General features: G+C 41.7%; 1 protein-coding gene across 1 annotated transcript in view; it reads right to left on the bottom strand.

Moving 5' to 3' along the window:
* The window catches only part of SLC22A16 (solute carrier family 22 member 16), a 530,176-nt gene that overhangs the window by 312,612 nt on the left and 192,423 nt on the right, over positions 1–25,141 (bottom strand). Inside the window, exon 3 of the mRNA XM_044071399.1 lies at positions 23,672–23,789. Within this exon, the coding sequence (XP_043927334.1) occupies positions 23,672–23,789 (118 nt within the window). The remainder of the gene's footprint in view (positions 1–23,671; positions 23,790–25,141) is intronic.

Raw genomic sequence — 25,141 nt, forward strand, 5'->3', positions numbered from 1 at the left:
CCATGACATCAGGTCGTCAGGGGTATAAAACATGCAGCCGACGCCACTACATCAGTTTTTCTTGCCCCAGATGTCAGGTGCCCCCCTAATGGGAAGCAATTAAATATAAAAGCACAAAGATATACCTTCAACAAAAAAGCAAATACACCAAAAAGGCTTTTAAGCATAGTAAAGGAAAGTAGAGGTATAGCCAAAAGAAGTTAGGGGGCTGGAGGAAGGGTAACCAGGACTGCAACAGTGAATACACTCGAACATCTACATTTATGGTAAGTGTACACAACTGTACTATGTTCTTCGTGTTTCACTGTTGCAGTAATTACATTTGGGTAGATTCCCAAAGCTATGTTTGGGAGGAGGAATTTAGATAGCATTAGGGCCAGCTATAAGGCCCTGCGAGACTGCAGTGGCAAAGCCAGCTCTGGATTTAGAGAAAATTGGCAAATGATAATGCTTGGTGAAAGTATGTACAGAACTCCAGGTAGCAACTTCTAGGATGCCCCTGGTAGGGACGTCTCTGAGAAAGGCTGTAGTGGTGGATGCAGCCCTGGTGGAGTGAGGTCTGATCCCCTGGGTGATAGGTTTTCCATGGTGCTTATAGCAGAAATTAATGCAATGGCTTATCCATTTAGAAACAGTTTGCTTTGAAATAGCCTTCCCCTCTGCACCTGCAGCAAATGCCACCAGCAGTTTTTCAGATTTCCTTTGAGGTTTAGTCCTGTCCATGTAGAATCTAAGTTGTATATGCACATCTAAGGAATGCAGTATCCATTCCCCTTTATTCTGTGGATTGGGAAAGAAGGTTGGCAAATGAATGGACTGATTAAGAGCCACACTGGATACCACCTTGGGCATGAAGGATGGATTGGTTCTGAAGGACAACCTGTCCGCATGAAAGATGATGAAAGAGCCTTAAGGGCCTGTAATTCAGATACCCTTCTAGCTGAAGTGATTGCTAAAAGGAAAGCTGTTTTCCAAGAAAGAAATTTTAAGTCTGCAGTAGCAGCTGGTTCGAAAGGAGGTACAGTGAGTTTCTCCAAGACAAAGTTAAGGTCCCAGGCTGGGGTTGCAGCTCTCCTGGGTGGTCTCAGATTTTTGGCCCCTCTGAGGAACTGCTTGAGCAGCGGATGAGAAAAGAGGGGTGGTTCTGTGTTATAATGAGCTGAAATGGCTGAGGCGTGGATTTTAATGGAGGAAAAAGACAGGCCCTTGTGAAGAATCTCAGTTAAGTATTGTAAAATCTGAGGTAAATTGGGCGCTGCTGTGCTTATCCCTTGAGACTGGTTCCAGGCACAAAATCTTTTCCATTTTTCTGCATAAGATTTCTAGTACTAGGCCTCCTTGCCTCTAAAATGATATCCATCACAGGTTTGCTGAGGGATGGTAAAGGAGAGATTAAGTAATTAGCCAGGCTGCAAGGTTTAGTGTTAGAAGCTGAGGGTGCAGAATCCGGTTCTCCTGCTGAGACAGCTGGGAAGGAGTCTGAGGCAGGTGCCATGGAGATAACCATGACACACTGCACAAGAGGGAGTACCAGTGTTGGCGCGGCCAGTCATGAGCAATCAAAATCATCCTTGGTTTGTCCTGTTTGATTTTTTTAAATTGGGCAAACTCAAAATCTTCTGGATTACCCCTACACAAGAACAACAAATCATCTATAAATCTCACATATTTTACTACCTTGTTCTTATAAAATTCTGAGGGATAAATGAAACAATTCTCGAAATGGGCCATGAACAAAATTGCATATGAGGGCGCAAATGCTGCCCCCATAGCTGTGCCCTCCTTTTGCAAAAAATGTCTCCCTTCAAATTCAAAACAATTATGAGTTAGACAAAAATCCAACAGACTGAGAATGAAATAAGTCCTGGGTCCATCCCCTAACATTTTTTCCACTGCTTTTAAACACTGATGTCTATTAATGCTGGTGTATAAAGATTTTACATCCACTCTAGTCCAATAAAAGTCATGCTCCCATTTAATGTCCCTTACTTTCATACATACTTTATTTGTATTTTTTACGTGTGACTGTACCCTCTCCAAATAACATTTTAACAAGGAATCCAAGAATATTCCAACATTTTGCAAATAGGCTCCTTTGCCCGAAACAATAGGACGTCCTGGTGGATTCCTAATGTCCTTATGTATTTTGGGAATAATAAAAAATCTGGCACTCTTAGGATTCTTTACATGCAGTTTTCTAACATCAGCGGATGACAGGAAACCCAACTTCTCTCCTCTTTCAAGTAGTTCCAATAATTGTGAATTATACTCCTTAAACATATTAGAAGACAATTCCATATAAGTATTTGCATCCAACAACAAATCCAAGGCTATAGAATTGTATTTGTCCCTCGATAGGATCACCCAGTTCCCTCCTTTATCAGCCTGAGTGAACACATACTGATTATTGGCCTTCTTTAAATCAGATAGGGCCTTCCACTCATCCCTACTTAAATTATATTTTTTCTTCCCTCTACAGAATTTTTTATGTTCTTCTTCCAATGTTTTCAACAATGTTTTTTCAAATACACTGATGACCATACTTCTCTTAGGTGCATAAATTCACTTTTATATGGTACTTTAGGAACTATCAGCCTCCCATATCCAGTGTTAAATGCAAAACTACCTTCTTTTTCACACACTTCCTCTTGTGTATATACGTCCACTAATTCGTTTTCATGTAATGTCATGCTCATTAAAGAATTGTCTAAACTATCTAAATTTTCAAAATTATCATCATTCTCCTGCACATTAGCAACACTGAGAATACTTTCATTGTTGGAAAAAAATTCTCTTAAATACAATTTCCTACAAAACTCCCTAATTTCCAAAAAAACATCAGCCAATGAAGGAAAACATACTGGGACAAATTTTGTGCCTTTAAACAACACTTGTTTTGCACACTCAGTAATGTTAAAATCTGAAATATTCAAAATATTGTAACTCTCACCTTCACAAATATCTGTGCAAAAAATTATATTAGGTCCACAATCGGGCTGCAACTCACCTGCATTCACACAGTCTGGGTTTGAAGAGCTGCTTTCACATCCGATTACTTTTTCCAAGTTGTCATCTTCTTCTCCCCTTGTTTTGAAAGCGGCGCCCTCTTCCCTTCTGCTGTACCGAAGACTGTCCCGAATTGCCAACTGCTCCATTTGCTTCAACTGGTACCTCCTGTTCTACATTCAAGCTTTCAAAAGAAACGCTTTTCCTGCTGCTGGATTCATCTGCTGAGGACGCTGAAGTATCTCCGATACCAGATCTCGACCCACTTCTGACGTCACGAAAAGCGCCTCGCTTCCTCTTAAAGCTGTACTGCCAAGAAAACAGCTTGCCTGTGTCGTGGTCTCTAACATCACGGAGGTATTTCCTTTTTTTACGTGAAATTACCTCCGCTTCAATTTTAGAGACCCTGTTTTTGATATCAACAAGATTTTTGTTGAATACAGCCACGGTACTCTCCTCAATGAGTCTTTCCTGCAAATGTAGAATAGAGGCACGGACTTTCTCCAAAGTTCTTTCATTTCTTTTCACCAGCACACTCAACCAACCGAGTGTGCATTTAAGAGATATGTCTTTCCATTCTGAGGACAAATCGGCCTCGTCCTCAGAAAATTCAAAAGCAGGCAACCGCTCAACTCTCAAACCCCTAGGCGTTATGTTTGAGCTAATGTACTTTTCTAATAACTTTAAGTCATAAAAAGTTGTCACTTCCTTTACCATGGCTCTCTCAAGTTCCACATACTTCTCCGAAAAATCAATAGCAACACTTTCCCATGGATCATTTGTTGCCATCTTCTCTTCCCTTTCTTTCCACATAGAAGCCAAATTAACCAGTTGAGTTGACTGTGCACCCAGCGAGGTGACAGTAATTGTGTTCACAGACATGTTAACTTCAAACACAAACACCTCCAATTCTCCAATATTCCAAAATCACTTAGTATACGAAACAGGAACACAAACACTGAAATGTTTGATGAAACTCTTTTAATTCTGGTACCTCGGCCTTCGCCTTCTCCTGGAATACATTTTACAAAGTCAAACACCACCCCTTTTATAATGCATCTAATTGCATTATTGGTGCACCAACCTTTATTCAATAATTTAATTAAATTAAATTATTAACCCAACCATATAATTGCATCTGAAAAATGCTGACTTCACTTCCTTTCATAATTTCTAACTTCATTAAATATACTATTAAATATATATGAACATTTTTATATATAAACATATTTATATTTTTATACAAACACTTTTATATTTTTATATAAACACTTTTATATGAACAATACCCTAGTAACCTCCTATGATCCTATGAAGCTGAATGGGCAAGCTCAAGTGGATATAAAAAGATACTTCATCCAATCAGTGAAGTCTTCAAACAGGCTTACAGTGGAGGAAACAAGCAGAGGGTTAAAAATAGTTGTGATGTGCATAGCTGAGCCAAATGCACTGAAAATGGGTTGGGAAAATTCTTGCAAAACTCTCCAGGATAGAAAAGTCTCCTGAGAAAATATACTTAGGAAGAAATTAAGCTGGATAAATAAAATGTACATACTTACTGAAATGACAAATCTGAACTGGCAGTTCTGTCTTCATCACCTTGAGGGGTAACCCAGCATCTAAAACTTTCCCAGGCTACTAAGGCCCCTTCCCCTTACAAACAACCCTGAGATAGGATCTTGCTCCAGATGCCTTTAAGCCATGCTAAAATGGAAAGTACAGTTGTGTAAGTAAATGTGCCATAACAATGGATATTCAAATGAACACTGCTACAGTAGCCTTAGCTATATGGGTTATATCCGGCCAAAGATAAAACAAATGGTCAGCTTCCAAAGGTTCAAGGCACCTTCCATGCACCCAAAACAGTCAGGTAGTTTGAGTTAAGCTGACTAAAAGACAAGTTTGACTGCAAACCCTTTCAGAGCGGTCCTGCCAACAGAGATAGGGAGGCTAAGCTCTGAAAGAGTAATGCTAGAAAAAAAAAAATGTCCAAACCATGGCATAAACCACACACCAAAAACAAGTGGGATGGAGGAAAGGAACAGTACCAGTGGCCACAGACCTGGAAGAAGTATTAACAGAGTCATAAACACATTATAAACGATGAGTACTGACCTATACAATAGAAGAAAAGTACAGTTGTGTACACTTACCATAAATGTAGATGTTCGAGTGTATTCACTGTTGCAGTCATTACATTTGGGTTATCTGCTTGCAGGTAGCCCTCAGTCGGCCTGATTAACAAAGTCTTGGGTCCTGCATCGGTTGCTGTTTCTTCTTCCATGACATCAGGTCGTCAGGGGTATAAAACATGCAGCCGATGCCACTACATCAGTTTTTCTTGCCCCAGATGTCAGGTGCCCCCCTAATGGGAAGCAATTAAATATAAAAGCACAAAGATATACCTCCAACAAAAAAGCAAATACACCAAAAGGCTTTTAAGCATAGTAAAGGAAAGTAGAGGTATAGCCAAAAGAAGTTAGGGGGCTGGAGGAAGGGTAACCAGGACTGCAACAGTGAATACACTCGAACATCTACATTTATGGTAAGTGTACACAACTGTACTATGTTCTTCGTGTTTCACTGTTGCAGTCATTACATTTGGGTAGATTCCCAAAGCTATGTTTGGGAGGAGGAATTTAGATAGCATTAGGGCCAGCTATAAGGCCCTGCGAGACTGCAGTGGCAAAGCCAGCTCTGGATTTAGAGAAAATTGGCAAATGATAATGCTTGATGAAAGTATGTACAGAACTCCAGGTAGCAACTTCTAGGATGCCCCTGGTAGGGACGTCTCTGAGAAAGGCTGTAGAGGTGGATGCAGCCCTGGTGGAGTGAGGTCTGATCCCCTGGGGGATAGGTTTTCCATGGTGCTTATAGCAGAAATTAATGCAATGGCTTATCCATTTAGAAACAGTTTGCTTTGAAATAGCCTTCCCCTCTGCACCTGCAGCAAATGCCACCAGCAGTTTTTCAGATTTCCTTTGAGGTTTAGTCCTGTCCAAGTAGAATCTAAGTTGTATGTGCACATCTAAGGAATGCAGTATCCATTCCCCTTTATTCTGTGGATTGGGAAAGAAGGTTGGCAAATGAATGGACTGATTAAGAGCCACACTGGATACCACCTTGGGCATGAAGGATGGATTGGTTCTGAAGGACAACCTGTCCACATGAAAGATGATGAAAGAGCCTTAAGGGCCTGTAATTCAGATACCCTTCTAGCTGAAGTGATTGCTAATAGGAAAGCTGTTTTCCAAGAAAGAAATTTTAAGTCTGCAGTAGCAGCTGGTTCGAAAGGAGGTACAGTGAGTTTCTCCAAGACAAAGTTAAGGTCCCAGGCTGGGGTTGCAGCTCTCCTGGGTGGTCTCAGATTTTTGGCCCCTCTGAGGAACTGCTTGACCAGTGGATGAGAAAAGAGGGGTGGTTCTGTGTTATAATGACCTGAAATGGCTGAGGCGTGGATTTTAATGGAGGAAAAAGACAGGCCCTTGTGAAGAATCTCAGTTAAGTATTGTAAAATCTGAGGTAAATTGGGCGCTGCTGTGCTCATCCCTTGAGACTGGTTCCAGGCACAAAATCTTTTCCATTTTTCTGCATAAGATTTTCTAGTACTGGGCCTCCTTGCCTCTAAAATGATATCTATCACAGGTTTGCTGAGGGATGGTAAAGGAGAGATTAAGTAATTAGCCAGGCTGCAAGGTTTAGTGTTAGAAGCTGAGGGTGCAGAATCTGGTTCTCCTGCTGAGACAGCTGGGAAGGAGTCTGAGGCAGGTGCCATGGAGATAACCGTGACACACTTCACAAGAGGGAGTACCAGTGTTGGCGCGGCCAGTCATGAGCAATCAAAATCATCCTTGGTTTGTCCTGTTTGATTTTTAGTAGTACTTTGGAAAGCAGAGGCAGAGGGGGGAAGGCATAGATTGATAGGTTTTTCCAGCTGAAGGACAGAGCATCCACTTTCCAGGCTTGTTTGTGGGGAGTCCTTATGCATAATTTGTCCAATTGGTAGTTCTGGGGAGAGGCAAACAGGTCTATATCTGGGCTCCCCCATTTGCTTGTCAACATGTTGAAAATCCTTGGTTCCAGTTTCCACTTGTGTGGGTCCATGAGGTTTCTGCTTAGTCCGTCTGCCAGTGTATTTAATTTTCCTGGCAGGAATTGAGCTTGTAGGTGCATTTGGTAGCTCAAGGCTGTGTTCCACAATGCCATGGCTAGTCTGCAGAGGGGGTAAGAATGTGTACCCCCCTGCTTGTTTATGTACCACATAACAGTAGTGTTGTCCGTCTTTACTATTAGTTGTCCTGGAAGAATGTGGTCCTTGAAGGCTGTCAGAGCATTCTGTACAGCTAACATTTCTTTTTGATTGATATGCAGGTGCATTTGACCTGGGTTCCATTTGCCCTGAATGCACTTCCCTGCCAGGTGAGCCCCCATGCATAGTCTGATGCGTCTGTTGTTAGGGTTTGGGAGGCAGAGGGTGGTGTGAGAGGTAGTCCCTTGTTTTGGTGGCAGGCCTCTGCCCACCAAAGGAACTCTAGGCGTAGGCAAGGTATGATAGGAATCATTGTTTCCAGGTCTTGAGAATGTTGACACCATAGGCTTTTTAGATACCACTGTAGTTTCCTCATATGCAGTCTTGCATATGGAAGTAGTAGGATGCAGGATGCCATGAAGCCCAAAGCCTGCAGAATTTTTCTTGCAGATAACTGGGCCTTTGTTGCCAACATTTTGAAATAGGTAGTCAGTTGCCTTTGTTTGTCTGGCTTGAGATAAGCCATCTGGGCAGTTGTATTTAAGCTTGCACCCAGGAATATTATCTCTTGAGAGGGAATTAGTTTTGATTTCTTTTCATTGACTGTGTACCCTAGGCATGTTAGAAGTCTTTTCACAAACGCCAGATGCTGTAGAAGAATGCCTTGTTCTCTGCTTGAATTAGACAGTGGCCCAAGTAAGGGTATATTTGTATTCCTCTTTATCTGCAGGATGCAATTACTGGTGCCAGGCACTTTGTAAAGACCCTGGATGCAGTAGATAAGCCAAAGGGCAGTGCAGAGAATTGGTAATGCATTGAACCAGCCTTGAATCTGAGGTATCTTTTGCATATTTGTCTGACTGGGACATGCAGGTATGCCTCTTTTAGGTCTAAAGTCACAAGCCGAGCGTTCTTGCCCAGCATGGGCAGAAGCTGCTGCAAAGTCAACATCTTGAATTTTGGTATATCCAGGAATGTGTTCAAAATAGATGGGTCCAGTATTGGCCTCCATGCCTTGTCCTTTCTGGGTACCAAGAACAGTCTTGAGTAAAATCCTTGTCCCTGCTCCTGCTCTGATACTTGCTGAATGGCCACCATGTCCATGAGGGATAAGACTTGTTTTTGTGCCTCTGCCCATTGATTTTTTGGCAGATCTGGGCAGCTGTTTGTCTTTGGCAGGGTATGGAAATGGAACTTGTAGCCTTGTGACACGATATTTAGGACCCACTTGTCTTGGGTCATAATGTGCCAATTTTGAGAAAAAAGTGCTAATTTTCCCCCTAAGGGTGCTGCCAGGAGATAAGTGCTTGGTGCAGGCAGGGGGAAGTCATTGGGACTGTTTCCTGTATGGTTGTAATTTGTCTTCTCCAACTTTGTAGGTAGAAGCCCCCCATTGCTTTGAGCAATATGAACCTTGTGCCTGGGATCTGCTTCTAGGGCATCTGGATCTGCCCCTTTGAGGTCTGTCTGACACAGGAAAGGACCAATTCTTTGTTGGCCAGTGTCTACTAAGCCTAGGTGGCTGTACTTGTAAAAAAATCTTTGACCATTTGCATAGATTTAGCTTTGTCCTCCATTTTCTTTAACACCTCTTCTGCCTTAACACCAAACAAAGTATCATGCTGTAAAGGTGCATCTAATAATTTAACTTTAACATAATCAGGCAAATTTTGTTAACCAAGCATGCCTCCTAATTACAGAACCTGTAACTGCGGCCCTGCAGGAGGCCTCTAAAGAATCAAACCCACATTGCAAAGTATGCTTTCCAACTTGTTCAGCTGCATGCAATAAATCCTGCATTTCCTTGTTTTCTGCACATTCAGAGTTTAACAACATTTTCTGTTTAAGCAATGCCATGACGTGTTGCTGATATTTGAGCATATGAAACTGACAGTTTAAGGCCCTGATAGCCAAGGTAGCAGATGTGTAAACCTTTTTTCCCCATCTATCCAGTGCCCTAGAATCTCTGTCAGAGGGGGTAGGTTTTTTGCAGCGGAAGCCTTAACTCCTTTGGGACCCTGAGAAATAGTTTCTGGGTCTGCAGCAGGGTTTTTAAAAAGGAATTTATGAGAATCAGGAACCCTGTAATATCTGTCAGGCTTAACAGGAGCTGGAGGTAAGGAGTCAGGTGTAAGACAAGACTCCAAAAACACATCATCTACAATGTCTAACACAGGTGGGATGGCTAGTAGCTTGTGTTGAGGTAGTAAAAGGAAATCCCTGAGCCTCTTTTTAGATTCTGAAAAATCTTGGCTCTCCCAGTGGAAATGCTCCCTCATGGTATGTAAAGTTTCCCCAAAAGAATAGTCCTCTGGAGGAGAAGCTGAAAGTATAGATTCTTCAGCATCAGAATCCTCATAAGGAGGAAGAGAATATTCCTGATCAGAAGAGGAATCAGAAGAAATGGAAACCTGATCTGAAGATTCATAGTCAGTCTCTTGCCTAGGCCTCTTATCAGGAGGGGGATGGAAACCCCTGATCAAGGTAATCAAGTCTTCGGCCAATTTGAGCATCTGTTTTTTGGGCATACAGGCCTGATCACGTGGCTCTTGAGTTTGTTTCTTTGCTTTGGAAGGTGCTTTAGTTTTTGCCTTTGAAGCTGAAGTCGGTCTGATGTAAAGACGTTTAGGTCTGAATACACCCTCAGAAGCCGGTGCCTGCTCAGCGGCTCCGGATCCATCTGAAGGGATAATATCCAAGGCTCCAATACCTTGAGTTTCCAGTGGCATGGCTGACTCCACGTGGGAGTCGGTAGTGGCCTGCGACTCTAAAGTAGCGGGCGTCAGGGGCTGTGAAGGCGCCTCACTGAGGACCGGCGAACCGGTGACTGGCTTAGGAGAAGCTTCGTCATCGGTTTTGGGCCTCAGTTGTCTATCTCTTTCCTTTTCTTTGCATTTCTTGTGAACTCCGGTAGTCGGATGGCTATCTGACAACATTTCTGGATAATTAAACCGGCGTCCAAAATAGTTTAAACCAAAATCATACCGACGCTTAATAGTGCGTTGGTTAAATCTAGCACAAAACCAACAACCAGAAACGGTGTGATCAGGGCCTAGGCAAGGAATACAGTAAAAATGAAAATCCTTATGAGGTATTTGCTTCCCACAAGAAATACAATTATTAACTTTTTCTGACATCGGTCTGGAGCAAGAAAAAAGTTTCCCCAATGGGGTACTTAGCTTTATTGAAGACTTCGGATCTGAAACTCGAACACGAAAATCTCAGGAGTCGGCCGACTGGCACTTGCGAACTGCTTCTGCTTCGGGCACCGCGCGGCAAGAAAGACTAAAGAAAATGTCGTCGGCTGCTTCTTTTATACCCCTGATGACCTGACGTCAGGGAAGGGGCAACAGCAGCTGACGTAGGACCCAAGACTTTGGAATTCAGGCAGGCTGAGGGCAACCTGCCAGCAGGATTACCCTAATGTAATGACTGCAACAGTGAAACACAAAGAACATTTAGAATGTCACTGTCTTCAATTTTATTTGTCCACAGTTTTCAATTTTAAAAGGCTCATTATAGAAACTACACAATTAAGCCCTCGGGGGATGGTGGCATTCCAAAAAAATTACCACCATAACTCCCTTTGTTCCAAGACAAGTTTCCAAGGACACCCTCTTGGGTTCCTTAACACCTGCTGCAAAACCGCAAATTTAAATCAATGATTAGGAAAGGCACTGGTGTGTTTATATAAGGCATTGGTGACTTTCTGCTTGGATATATCATACATATGCTCGTATATACTTTGAGAAAGTTTACGTTCAGTTTTACACAAATAGAAAGTGTTATACTGCATGCAATTTGCAATGTAAACCACTCCCTGGGAATAACAGCTGAATCGACCAGGGATTGTTACATATTTCTCCCCAGCTTGTAACCCTGTTACGCAGTTCCCTTACATACACTGATGCCACATCCCACACTGAACCATCTTACCATTGGTCTTTTTCCCTCGGCCGCTCAAGAAGGTTATTCATATTTAAACCCTTCCTATATACGATGTTAGGGCACTCCCCTAAACACTCACAAATATCCTGGTCTCCTGTTATCAAATCTCAATTTTTAACTATTATATCTGAGATCAAAAAACTGTTAGTATAATAAGTGGTGACAAAGGGACAAAGGATACCACTAATTTTACTTTTATGCAATGGGGTCAGGATATTGAACTAAAGTAGGGGGTAAAATCCATAATTTCGCCCCCTAAAACACCAACGTGCCTATCATTGACAATGGAGTCTGACAGTATAAAGTTCATCCGCAACAAAGGTACATAAAATCCAGTTTTCCGTTTGTCAATTTCTTCAAACAATCTTAGACACAAAATCAATGGGATAACCCCTATTTAAAAACATTTGTTGAAGATAACTACATTCCTTAAAGTCAACATAATCAGACACCATACGGGTGGCTCATGCCATCTGACCCTTAACAACCGCACATTTGACATGGTGGGGGGTGACTACTGGAATAGTGTAAATAAATACTTGAATATGTCAGCTTCCTGTAAATGGTTGAATTAAGGCTGTGATGACCAGGAACTTTAGTCAGACAGTTTAGTAAGCTGCAGACTGAGAATAAACTATCACCATCTCAGGCAGATGGGGCCTTGGTCTAGCATCTCATCCGAAGGGCGATACACTCAGGAATGCAGCTAACTCTTATGCAGCATAGCAGTGTGTTGTATTGGAAAAATTAATCCAAGCAGCTGGGTGGGAATAGAACCCATGGCCTTCTGATCTTCCAGAACCACAGGGCAGAGTGCTACCTGCTGAGCTACTGACAAGAACCTTTTGGAGCTAATCAGGACTATTCCGGTCTAAAGCAGAAGGAAGGAGGGTGACTATGGCAATGATAATGAAACTGCTAATCCATGCTTACTATTTTGATAAATACATAACATTCACAGCTGGGATTGGGTGATGTTCTTCATATTGATCACTGCTGCAGTAGCCTTAGCTATATGGGCTATATCCTGCCAAGGATATAACAGTCGGACAAAGCTTTAGGGTACCTTCCATGCACCCAAACCATCAAGCAGCTCAAGCTGAGCTAACTAAAAGACAAGTTTAGATGTGAAGCCTTTCATTGGTTTCCTGCCACCAAACAGTAAGCACCTTTGAGGCTTTCAAGGATCAACGGTCAGCTTGTGCTTTCCTTAGCAGGGCAGATAAGTTCCCTTTGGGGAAAACCTCCCATTTTCTTATTTCTTTACTGATGGTTTTTTACTTTCCTTTTCAAGAAAGTTATTTTAAAGCTGGGGGTGCTGTGTTTTAATGGACTATCATGAGACTGTAACATACTTTTAAACACAGCACTCATTGTTTCTGTCAGTTTAAAAGTAGTGTTAACTAACTGATAAAATATTTTCTGTAAAGAAAGTGTGTTTATTTTTCTGTTGTGGGGCTGTCATAGTGTTTGACAGTATGTTTTATTGTGCCAATGTATGCACCACCTTTACCAGAAAAGAAGGGCTGATGCCCATCACTTGAATGGAGAAACCAAGTGCTCAGCCACATAGTGTAAAGTTTTACGTAAAGTTTGCAAAGTGGGTGCCTCAAAAGTGTTTTGAAGGGTCTCAGATGGAAAGACAGGCATCAGAAAATAAGGACACACCAAGGGAAACCATACGTGTTAGGGCCAAATATTTACTATGACAATTAACTTGGCATTGCACATTCTGGCCTTCAGTAAAAAGTTGAGTATTAGGTGAAATTAGGGAACAGCATTATAGTGTCCTGAGGTACACTTCCGGATAACTGCATCTCAGGGACCCCTACCTGGGGGGAAGGAGGAAATTTGTTGCAGAATATGGTGTTCACTGAAGATGTAAACAGATCACAACAAGGCTTTCTCCAATAAAGGAGCAATTTTTGCATTACTAAATGATGGAGGGAAAGCTCATCTGCTGTCAGAAGTTATCAACTGATCCAGTCCACTAAGGGATATAACTGACCATGAGAAGGCAGTTAGATGACATAGCCCATTCTCAAACTATCATAGCTTTCTAAAATGTGGATAGGAGTTGGTTCCACCCTATCTGTTGATACATGATACCACAACCATGTTGTCAGCATAGTTGACAACATTAACTGATAAGGGAGTCTTGAAAGGTCTCCCTGTTGTAATTCCAAGACTAGTCAGTGTGATCCCTAGAGTTCTGAAAATACAACTCTGAAAATGCAAGAGAACAGTGAATGTCAGACATCACTGTTCTCCTTCTAAAGTCATTTTTTGCAGAGAGGCAAGCCAGCCTACACTCTCAATGTGGGGGGCAAGCCAGCCTACACCCCAATGTGGGGGCCAAGGCAGTCTACACCTCCCCATGTGGAGGCAAGCCAGCCTACATCCCCCAATGTGGGGCAAACCAGCCTACACCCCCAAAGTGGGGGGCAAGCCAACCTACACCCCTCATGTGGGTGCAAGCCAGCCTACATCCCCCAATTTGGGACAAATCAGCCTACACCCCCAATGCGGGGGGCAAGCACCTCCACATTCCTAAACTTATATATGTCAGATACAAGCTTCCATACCTTAGACAAAAGGGAACCCTCTGAGAAAGAGCAATCTCAAAAATGGTACATACATGTTTGCATTTTGGTTCATTCAGTCTCAGTATTCTGAAGTTCGCAGTTATGAGCATTGGAATATGAAGCAGTTACCCTTGAAAGCCCTAGAGAGTGAGAATGAATGAATGATGTTATTTTCAAAACATTTAGGTGCAGACTGGTCTCTGTCTATGACCACACACCATGGACTGTCTGCTCCTGAAATGTATTCCCACACTAAGGCAAAGGTGTCTGTGGTGTCAGCCACAGTCAGGGACAGAGCTTCTAAGGGTCTGCTTAGAGTAATGTTTAGCTTGTGACTGCAGCAACTTACATGTTCTTTGCAATTCTGTGATATTTTACTGGAAAAGTCTTAGGATTCAAACCTTCACAGTCCACTTAAGAGCCTCATGTGACAGTTTATGTTTGTACTTATGAAGAATGTGTCTGCCATAAGTTCTTAGGCCCACAGGAAGATGGCAGCCACAGCAATGTGATTCCAGATGATTTAAAAGGTAATACTTTTGAAAACTAAAACCTTGTCTAGTGGTTGGTAAGCTCAGTAAGACAGAGTGCCCGATATGTTCCCAATGGGTGTGGTTTTTTGCACGGGCATCAAATGTAGCTTTGCTGTGTTCACTGTGATCTTCAGGAAATGAAACAATGTCAGAAATAACTCCCTCACTGTGGTTGGGGTAACTAGAAGCCAATCATTCAGGTAAGGAAAACTCTTGGTTCCTTGAAGCCTCCAGTTCTTTTCTGTGATGGACAAGCACTTTGTGACTAATTTGGGGGCTGTGGTGAACCCAGAGGATAGCATCTAGGACTTAAAGTCACTGGCTCCTATTCAGAGGAACAGAGACCTTGACTCCTGAGTAATTGTGATGTGATAATGGGCATTCTGTAGATCCAAACAACACATCCAGTCTCATATGGATAAGCAAGGAAGGAGTGACTGCCTTGGGACAATATGAAAGGACTCCTGTGAAATGTACTGATTCAGGGCACTTACAAAGAGAATGACAACATTTGGTGTATTATTGACACTAAAAATAAATCTTAAATAAAAGCCTAATCTCTTCTGGTTGGATGGGACCTCTTGAATGGCTCTCTTTTGAAGAAGGTTTACCACCTCTTTTCTTGATGTAGATTTCTAATATGGTAACACATCTGGAAGGTGAAGAGACTGCAGTTCCAGGGTGAAACAATGGGGTTTTGTAGCCTCCGGATATTGCAGTCCTTGTCCACCTGTCTCGTGTGATAGCTATCCATGTGGACAAGTGCAGGGAAAACCAACCTCTGGTTGCCACCAGAGTGGGACAGCTCGTCAAGGTGTGAGGGAGAAAACTATGGGCCCACAGAAGCGGGACTGCAGTATCTCCAGTTGCTTTGCTCTTTACTGTTACTGCCTCTGCACATATAGCTACTGTGAAAGCTGCCATATCTACATCAGCCTTTCACATAACCTTAACCTTTGCTATTACAGTGCTTCTGGCCACACAGACCTGCAATTGACACAGGCTCAACTGCACTCATGAGAATGAGCGCTAGAGAGGTCTGAACTTAACACCAAACAGCTGTGAATTTTTCCCCTCTTGTTCTTGCGTTTCAATCTTAGCTTTAACTGTTGGACAGAAAAGTAAGGTCCTATCAAATGGAGAGTTCATGAAATTGGCCCTTGTACAGAGTCAGTTAGACAGAGCCTGACTTGACAACATACAGTAAGTCCAGCGCTTGTCACCATGGCTATACCATCTGTAATACTGTAAGATAAGTGCACAATTACATTAGCATTGTATGAAAGGGTTCACATTTGGAACTACAGCTTTGTATTTAATCTTCATTTGGTACCCATCCAGAGACTGGTTAGTTTGATGAACCAGGTCTACATCTGGAAATGAAGCATACGGGAAAGACGGTTTACAGTCATCAAGGAAAAATTAGAGGATGCATAAATGTACTTTTCCAATCTGTCCACTGCATGAGACTCTTTTTAAGTGGTGAACAGCTGGGCTGCTCTGCAGAACTGGAGTATCCCTATGAACTTACAGGCCTCCCTGGCTCAGTGGCCACCACATCAGGGTTTTGCCATGCTGACTTAGCAAATAAACTGGGGGATTACCCAAGATGAAGGCTTGGGAATCTGCACGGCCTCTTGCTGGACATATTCAAATGAAAAAGGGACTTTAGAAGACTGTCTTATCTTTAACTCTATTATTTCTTCAAACTTGAGGTCATCAAGGAAAGATGAGTGGAAAATGGCATCCTTGCCCTCATCTATATCCAGGGTGGTGGACTCTGATTGTGAGTATAAATGCTCAGTACCTGGCCTTCTTTCCTGTCCTGAGATTACACATCCAAGAAAGAAGAAGACCATGTTTGTTAGGATATGGTAAGAGCATTCTGTAATCCTCCACATAACCCTCTGTCCTGCATAACGAGATAGTGGATGCCCCAGATATCAGTCACATGTGTTTCAAAGACTAAGACTGAAAAGTCTACAAGTGTCAATGGAGGGAATGCAAGGAGGCTTGCTCTGTCAACATCAGAATAGATACTGGCACCACAGTCTAGGCAGATGGCCTTGACTGAGACCAATCAACATTAAGGCCAAATAGGGGCAAGCCAGAGACTGAAAGAAAGGACTCCAGCCCAAACCCATTGCTCAACCCCAAATGACATAGTTGAGGACCCATTCAGCCTCAAGATTGATGTTGGGGGCCTTGAGATCGAAAAATGAATGGCTGACCTTAGTAATGGTATGATAGTCCCAAAAGATATTGGGGCAAACAGTGACCCTGAGAAAATGAATCCAACCTCCAAGGTTGAAAGGCATCCTAATACCAAAGTTGATGACATCAAGAACCTCAATACTAGTGGCTATACTGGTGCCAGTGGAGTCAAGATCAAAGGCTGTGACCCCCAGCAATGGACCCACAGTGCATGATGATGGATCAAAGAAGCTGATGCCTATAACTGCATGATGATCAATGCTATCAAAGGGCTGCAGCCTAAACATGGACTGATGAAGAGAGATATGGACAACAGGAATGTAGTAACAAATGTGCTCTATTCACAGTGGTGTTAGTGGGGGAAGAGACATGGGACCAAATGTGCTACATCTGCAAAAAGTGCTTCCACTTCTTTGTGTAATTCAGTTCAACTAATATGGAGCTACAGCAACTAAGAGACGTGGAAAAACAGGGTTGAGGTGCAGCTAAAAATATAAGTTCATAGCCTGAGGCCACAGAGGAAATGCTTTCTGAATGGGTGGCTGGGTGGGGGTAAGGGATTTTTTTTCTGGTATCACTGCAACAGAAGCCCTAGGAACATCAACCCGGGATGACAAAGCCAGAGGCTTGGGCTTCTATGAGGATAGGAACTGGAGAGGTGTTCCTGTCTACAGGAATGAGCTTTTTTCATGATCTCTCTGCCTTTAGGAGGCACAAATGCATATATATATATAGATGCAGACACTTAGAATACAACTTTCTCTGCCCCCTAATACACCAGTTTCTACTCCTCTTTTGTGCCTCTTACCACTTTTTCTTTTTGATTATCAGTTTCTATCAGCTAATATTATAAATTAGTGTTAATTTTTATTTTATAGCCGCGGTGGTACGGCGGTAGCAACCTCACAGCAAGAGGTTCTCCCGTTCGATTCTCGGCTTGGCTTGGGAGTGCCTTTTGTGTGGAGTCTGCATGTCCTCCCCACGGTTGGGTAGCGTTCGAAAGACATGCATGCGTAAATGGGAGTGCCTTTGTTGAAGGTTGGGTGTCAAGCTGGCACCTCAGAGTTTCGTAAAAATCTACTGCCAATCATTAGTAGATCGGAGTTCTGCTGTGGCGACCCCTTACCGGGAAAAGCCGAAAGACAAACAACAAGTGTTAATTTTTATTTTGTTTTTTATTTGTACTATCTGACTTATTTTTGTACTTTTTTTCTTTCTGTATGATTCCTATATTAAGTAAATTTTCATTAACTATCTATTCTTCAAATACTGCACTAGTGTATCGATGTATCATGGAACCTCTGTTGCATATAGTGTTCAAATACTGCACTAGTGTATTAATGTATCATGGAACTTCTCTTGTATATACTGTGGAGTTTTTCTCCCCGGACATCCAGAGAAAATGGGTCATTTAAGCCCAGTTGGACTTTCCCAGTAAACAACTGGAAATGAAATGAAATAAATAATAAAAATAAAAATAAAACAACCTCGGATACTTTCTGAGTGTGTGGTTACATGATGAGCACATGGTTTACCTGTAGAGGAGCACTATACTGTAAAATACACTAAAACATGTCACAAGTGGTGATTCAATAAAGGTATTTGAAAAAAAGAAAGACTGCAGATCTTAGCCAAGCAGTACCCAAGCAAACCTGCTTACGCAGCTACTGTGGATTTCATACAATGAAGCATTGCTGCAACAGTCTTGTCTTAAACACTGCACTCTCACTTAAATAGTACTCATGTAACCGATTTTTGACTGTTCCGTACAACTCCCCTTGTAATCCAATAAACACTTTCCTCCTGTCTCTGCAGCCAGCTTGGTGGAAATGAGCATCCTGAGACAACCAAGCAATTTTCTCAAGTTTACTGACAACCACCTGATTCTTAAACAATCAGATAAAGTGTGTGATGGATGCAATTATACACTGTTATTACTGGAAATGAGGCTCTCACATAGAGCCACTGTAATTACAAAACAGGTTGTCAGAAAAAAACAAAACACCATATTCTCCCTACCACTCACTAAAATGTGCTGAGGGTGTTAAAAGTAACCTACCCAAACCTCAAAGACTTCTTAGACACAGCTATAACAGGAATCCTCAACCTCACAGACATTCTACCAAAGCAATATCCGCCATGACATTTGCAGGCAAACCTCCACAAACAAATGCTCTAGTCTAGGAGATTCCATTATGAGACACACAGATATTCCCCCTACTATGCTGAGCAAGGAGAGGGTCATTGTTAGCTGCCTATCAGAGGCAGGATCAGCCAGATCACACGCCCACTCAGGTCACTGAACCCCAAGTACCCTTATGACTCTATAATTTGAAAATGTGGGTGCAACTAACCTGAAGCATACCTCTTTGGAATACAAGAAATGAGACATGACGGAGCTCCTAGACTGTGCACCCCATGCTGGTATGAACCTAGCATTAATTGGCATTCTACCTTCTCCAAGGATGATGTCACAATATGAGCAGAAGATAACTGGCTTTTAACAACTGGTTTAGGTTTTTTGTGTCAGTTGATGGGGTACAATATTTGTCAGCTTGGGGGAATGTGGTTGACAGACCACGTTGCTTTGCTAGGGATAGTCTGCCCCCGTCTCCTTTAGGTTTTTGAGTACTGGCTAAAATGTTGTCCATCTCCATAATGCCTTTTTTAGGCAACACCAACCTGATACACCTTGCAGCAAAGCAAAACCAACCCAGGATAATCTAAAGGTATTAATGCTCAGTGCCAGAAGTCTAAACAAAAAACTCCACTCCCTGTAAGCTCTCCTCACTCTGGAGAACACAGAAGTCTGTGTAGCTACACAGACATGGTTTAAAGCCATGGAGAGCCCTCTGGCAGTGGAAGGCTATACTGCCTTCCACACATTTAGACCAGCTACTGTACAGGAAGGGACATAAAGTGGAGATGTTACAATATTCATCAATATCATTTACACTTTAAGACGGGTCAAGTAGTATGACACACCTGTGTTTCTACATGTACAGTTCACCATAAGGAAAGTCCTATACCATATCATTGCAAATTGTAGGCTCCCCACTATGAGCCAGGATACCCATACTGCATGCCTAATGAAGTGGAATCATTCTACATTGAACCCATCACTACAATGCTAGGCAACTTCAACACCCTACTATAAACTGGGAAGCATACACAACTTCCAACACGCAGACCCAGAGATTCCTGGACATTGTCAACACAAATGCTCTAGACCTGCTAGTCCATACACTTACTAATGGTACCAATCTCCTTGACCCAATCCTCATAAATATGGGGGAACTTTGCAACCACCCATGTGTAACATCCTCACTTGTCAGGGTAGACCATAAATCTGTCTCTTTTGAAATTAAACTAAAACTTGTAACCCCATTTAACCCTCAAACATTTAGGAATCCTTCCAAAGGAAACCACCTACTACTGAGCAAAGCCCTAGCAAAATTTAAGCCCCCTCAAACTGTGTGCATGCCGCTGCCTGTGTGGAAGTGTTCATAGAAACTCTATACTGTCATGTAAAGAACCGCATTGAGGAAGCAGTGCCCACTCGGAATAAGCACAGGACTAACGCACAGACAAAGGCAACCTATATCAACAAATTAAATACCAAAAGGAAGAAAACAATGGCTAAAAGTAGAAAGTGCAATGCCCAATGAAGAAAGAAACCCCTAATCAAAACAAAATAAGTAACTCAGCAGTCTTATCAAGTCCATCAAAGCCAAATTTGAGGTAAAGATAGCTTTACAAGCAAAGGACAACCACAAGGTCTTCTTCAGCTTTGTCCACAAGCTCAAAGGTAATACACAACAATGTGGTGAATTAATTGTAATCGGCACCACCTACACAGAGACTGAGGATATAGCAAACCTACTGGTGGATAAATATAGCTCCTATTTTATCCCTCTTTCCCCCTGACACATCTCGAGAGATACCCTTGACTATAACTCCCTTGGCTATCACTAGTGAGCAAGTTCTCAATGCACTCTCCAAGACAAAGAATGCTGCATCCCGATAATATCCCATGATGCCTCCTGAATAGCATGAAGCATGGCAAGCATGACCTATTAAGCCCTCTAAAATCACTGTTCAGGTCTTAGTCTCCTAACTGGCTTCATGCCTACTGAATGAAGGACTACAACAGCTAACCCTCTGCACAAGGCTGGGCCACTATCTCTCCGCACAAGGCTGGGCCATCTACCAACCCGGGTAACTACTGGCCTGTAAGTCTGATTAGTCTCATATGTAAAGTCATGGAAAGAATTACTATGGCTATTATATATAAAGACATAGGAAATGTTCAGACATTGGATCTAACACAGTTTGGTTTCGTCAAAGGCAGATCATAACTAATCAACTTAGTGGGCTTTTCTGAGAAAGTCACCAAAGCCATGGACAAGGGCAAAATGATGCCTACTGCATATCTTGACCTGGACAGAGTGTTCAACACTCTTCCCAATTCAGGCATTATAGACAAACTCACGAAACTAACAGCAGACCCCTACGTCAACAGCTGAATAGTCAACTGACTCAATGATAGGGCACAGGAAGTCAGGACAGGGAATTCTACATCCACAAAAATGTCAGTCACTTGAAGAGTCAATCAGGACTATGTGCTGGAGCCACTCCTTTTGTGCAACTAATTTTCGGAAGTCAAAGAATACATTAAAGGCCTCTGCTTGACCATTCTGTGGATGACTGCAAGCTCAGCGGAATCACAGAACTCCCCGTGGACATTAATATCCAACAAAAGGCTTGTCACAAACTAATAACTGGTGCCAGAGCCACGGTCTGAAACTGAATGCCAAAAAATGTATAATAATATCCTTTGGAAAGATGCTCACCCCTAGGAAGTACCACATAGACAATACACCCCTAAGTCTAGAGCCAGTGATTAGGGACTTGGGAACATATGTGGACAGTAACTTGGTCTTTGGTCATCACGAGCCCTCTGTTGTAAAGGAATAATTCTACATTTCACAATTTATATGCAAGAGTATGGCATCCAGGTTCAAAGATGTCGTCGTTGCTCTGTATTTATATCTTATTAGCCCAATCATTGGTTACAATGCTCCTTTTGGTATGTAGCTGACTAGGCACATTCAACAACTGAAACATCCTCAGGGGCTTGTCACAAAAATAATACAAGGCATAAAACACATGGAATATGCAGACCACCTCAAAGCCTTATTTTTAAACTCAGTCTCCTACATACTACGAAAAATGATCTATGCCTGGCTAACATGGCTATCATCTGATCCAGTGCTGATGGACTTCTTGTACATTCACGTACCTAACAACATTAGAAATACCCAATCAAGGAACCTAAATCTAATTTGCAAGACAAAAAGAACATACTGGAGTGATGAGTATGTGTCTCAGGGGCTTCCCCTACTCTTGAATAGACTTCCCATCCATGTGAAGCAGAATTCATTCCTGACCCCATTCAAATGCAATCTGGACCAATGGATGGGGACTCAGAAATTTACCCATGGACTGGTACCTATGCCTCTACTGGACAGAGGTAGCTTGTACATACTTGGCTACCTAAACCCAACTATATGCCCCTTGGAAAGTCATCCTGTCATTTGCATATTGAAAAACATGGCTAGGGTTAAAAAGGCCTCATTGACCATTAGCCTAGTAATTGCCTATGAACCTACGAATGTCTTAAGGGAGGTCTTGCTTTCCCTTCATGAAGTATAACATGTCAGAACCTCTTTATGTTCATCCAGCAGTCCTTTTCCATGGCTTTTGCACATACCTCCCATGCTCAAACTTCTGCAGCAGCCTTCTTGGCCACCTGGTACCAGTTACATGACTTGGAAAATCCCTGTATGATCATTTTCCAAAAGGCTATCTTTTTCAACTTGGTAGTTTCCTTACCCACTAGTAACCATCTTCAAGTCCTAGAGTTATCACCATAACAGGCACCAAGCACCTTCCAACTAAATATCTTTGTTGTAGCATCAACAACTGATATCTTTAACATGATCCTATCGTCAAAGTCACTGGTCTCACTCAGAACACAAATACTTTTCACTAGTATAAGTTGGATACGGTTGGCATAAGAATAAAACAACTCAAGAGATGATAGAATGTACACTCCATGCTCATTTTTGCTTTTACAGTCATACATAATGAAAAGACTGGGTAGGTCCACTATCTGTTATATCCTAGCAACAACAGTGATGGCACCCCCCCCATAAATAAAGAAAAAAATGATACTATTCATTTCTTTGGGGAATGTTGTTTTTCAACAGTAAGGCACTACTACTTTAGCTATGAACTGGGTAAAATATATCAGATTTTGATCATGATTCTAATCATAACCAATGTGTTAGGCATTTGAGACATGGATAATAAAAAATTACTTTAAAAGCTGACAGATGTGAAGCTTGAGAGGTGAATCTTGACATCAATGTCAAGAACACATAACAAGTAGTTATAACATGAGAAACCCAAAAGGTGTTCCAATGCTCTACTACTTACAGAGGAAAAGGGTGCTGGTGCATGAAGTGTTTTACAGTTCTGAAAGCTGTAAAATACTTGGAGTTGCCAAACAGACAAAATTTTGGAAGCTGTAAAGCATTTGGTGATGCCATACAGAGACAGGCCAGAAGCAAAGTGTTCTCCACATCAAAAGTAAGCCTTAAAAGCTGTCAGAGACTTCACTCTGCCACATATTGGTTTGTTTGTGTGTCAACACTAAGTACATTCCAGCTTTTAAACACGGTAAAGTCCTGGTGGCTGCCATATGTGCTACAAAGCAAGACCTGATAATAACTGCTTTACACAAAACGTCTGTGGCACACTTTTGTAAGCTGTTATGGTTGGGTCACACCATCATCATCACTACCACCACCACCACCAAAATCATCATCATCATCATCATCATCATCATTATCAGTATTTGTTGCTTTGGGTGCAACATGAACCAAATATATACCTACAGTTAAGTTAAACTTGCATTAAATTTAGTAAGTGATTTAATACGTTTCTCATCAAGAATCAAAGACTTCACCTGAAGTAATCATACTCACTGACAGAGCATCTGTAGATCTCAGGAAGCTTCTAAACCTGAACACAGGACAGCAGCTGCCTGGGCCATTTATTAGTGTACCTACCATAGCCAGGAGAAAGCGGAGGATAATGAAACTGTAGTACTCCAAACTGAATGCTACGGCAATCCCAAACACAAACTGTCCAGTGCTTGTGAACCACATCACAGGGCGTCTCCCAATTCTGAATGACAACAAGGGAAAATGTCATAGCCCAGAAAACTCATCACTTTATCACTTTTACTTTCAGATACATGCCATGCTTGTGATTTGTAATTCATTATTTCTTTCCATCCAGCTATTAATGATCAAGTATATACATCTGTAAGATCAAAGCCTACGCCGTATGATTTTATAAAATGTGTGCTGCTGCAGTGAAGTCTATACAATACACATCTAAGACAAAAGAGGTTAATAACTAAAAAATAGGGAACAGCATCACCTGTACTGTTGTATCAGTCTGTAGTCATGCTCATTTCATGTACATTTCCCAAAAATATGTGAGTGACAGATGTGACTGTGATGCCCATATGCTGTTGAATTGGTCATGCCGATCATTGACCTGATAGAGAGGGGCCAGCTATTCTATGGTACTCCTATCTCTGCTACGACAGCAACAGTCCTGGAACTAGTTAGTCTGCTATGTGTATAGTGAAGGAATCTGGTGTAGTACTTGATTAGATTCTGCACAATACCTTTATGGCAGCTGAAATTGATCATGTCTAAAAAGGCCACCAGCACTGTTGCCAAGCCAGGAGAAATTTAACAGATACAGCTGTTCTTGCTATAAGGATTATTATATAAAACTGACTGTAATGATTTGATGATTTGATATATTAAATTTAATTGAAATGAAAGTGTACATCTAATGGAAAATAGAGCATCAAATAAAATGATATAAGAAAATGCCAGTTTTTATATTACAGGCCATCAGTGTCTCCAACTAGTGCAAAAAATATTTTAAATTATACACTTTGAAACCTAACCATCTGAATTATTAGTCCTAGCTGACTGCAGTATTTATTTGTTTATTTATTTATTTATTTGCAGTTGCTTTACCAGGAAGGTCCATTGGGCTGAGATTAGCCCGTTTTTCAATGGAGTCCTAGGGAGAAAAGCTCCAAAGATACAAAATCTTTAATAAACAAGTACTAAACATATAATGAATATAACAAACATTTTTTGTACATTAATGCCAAGTACAATTGCAAGCATGAATTTAGATACAAGTTAAAAGGAATAATAATCATAAGTATTATTTACAGAAAGTTGGTTCATACAGTGGTAAAAGAAATAAAATAAGAAAAACAGATGGTTCATACAGAGGTAACAGAAATAAAATAGGAAAAAAATGGTTGTTGGATAATTTAGAAGTATGTGAGCTCCTACTGACAGAAAGGCTGAGTTTAGGATGTAGTTAAGTAGGAGTAGAACAGTAACAACCCCAATGGGATGCCAGGTGTGAGTGAAGCAAGGTTTTAAAGGAGGAGCGACTACTAGTGGAACGGATCAGGGGTGGCAGTGAGATCCACAAGC

This window comes from Protopterus annectens, chromosome 1.part0 (assembly GCF_019279795.1).
Source record: "Protopterus annectens isolate FY-2018-M chromosome 1.part0, PAN1.0, whole genome shotgun sequence".
In the NCBI taxonomy this organism is placed as follows: domain Eukaryota; kingdom Metazoa; phylum Chordata; order Ceratodontiformes; family Protopteridae; genus Protopterus; species Protopterus annectens.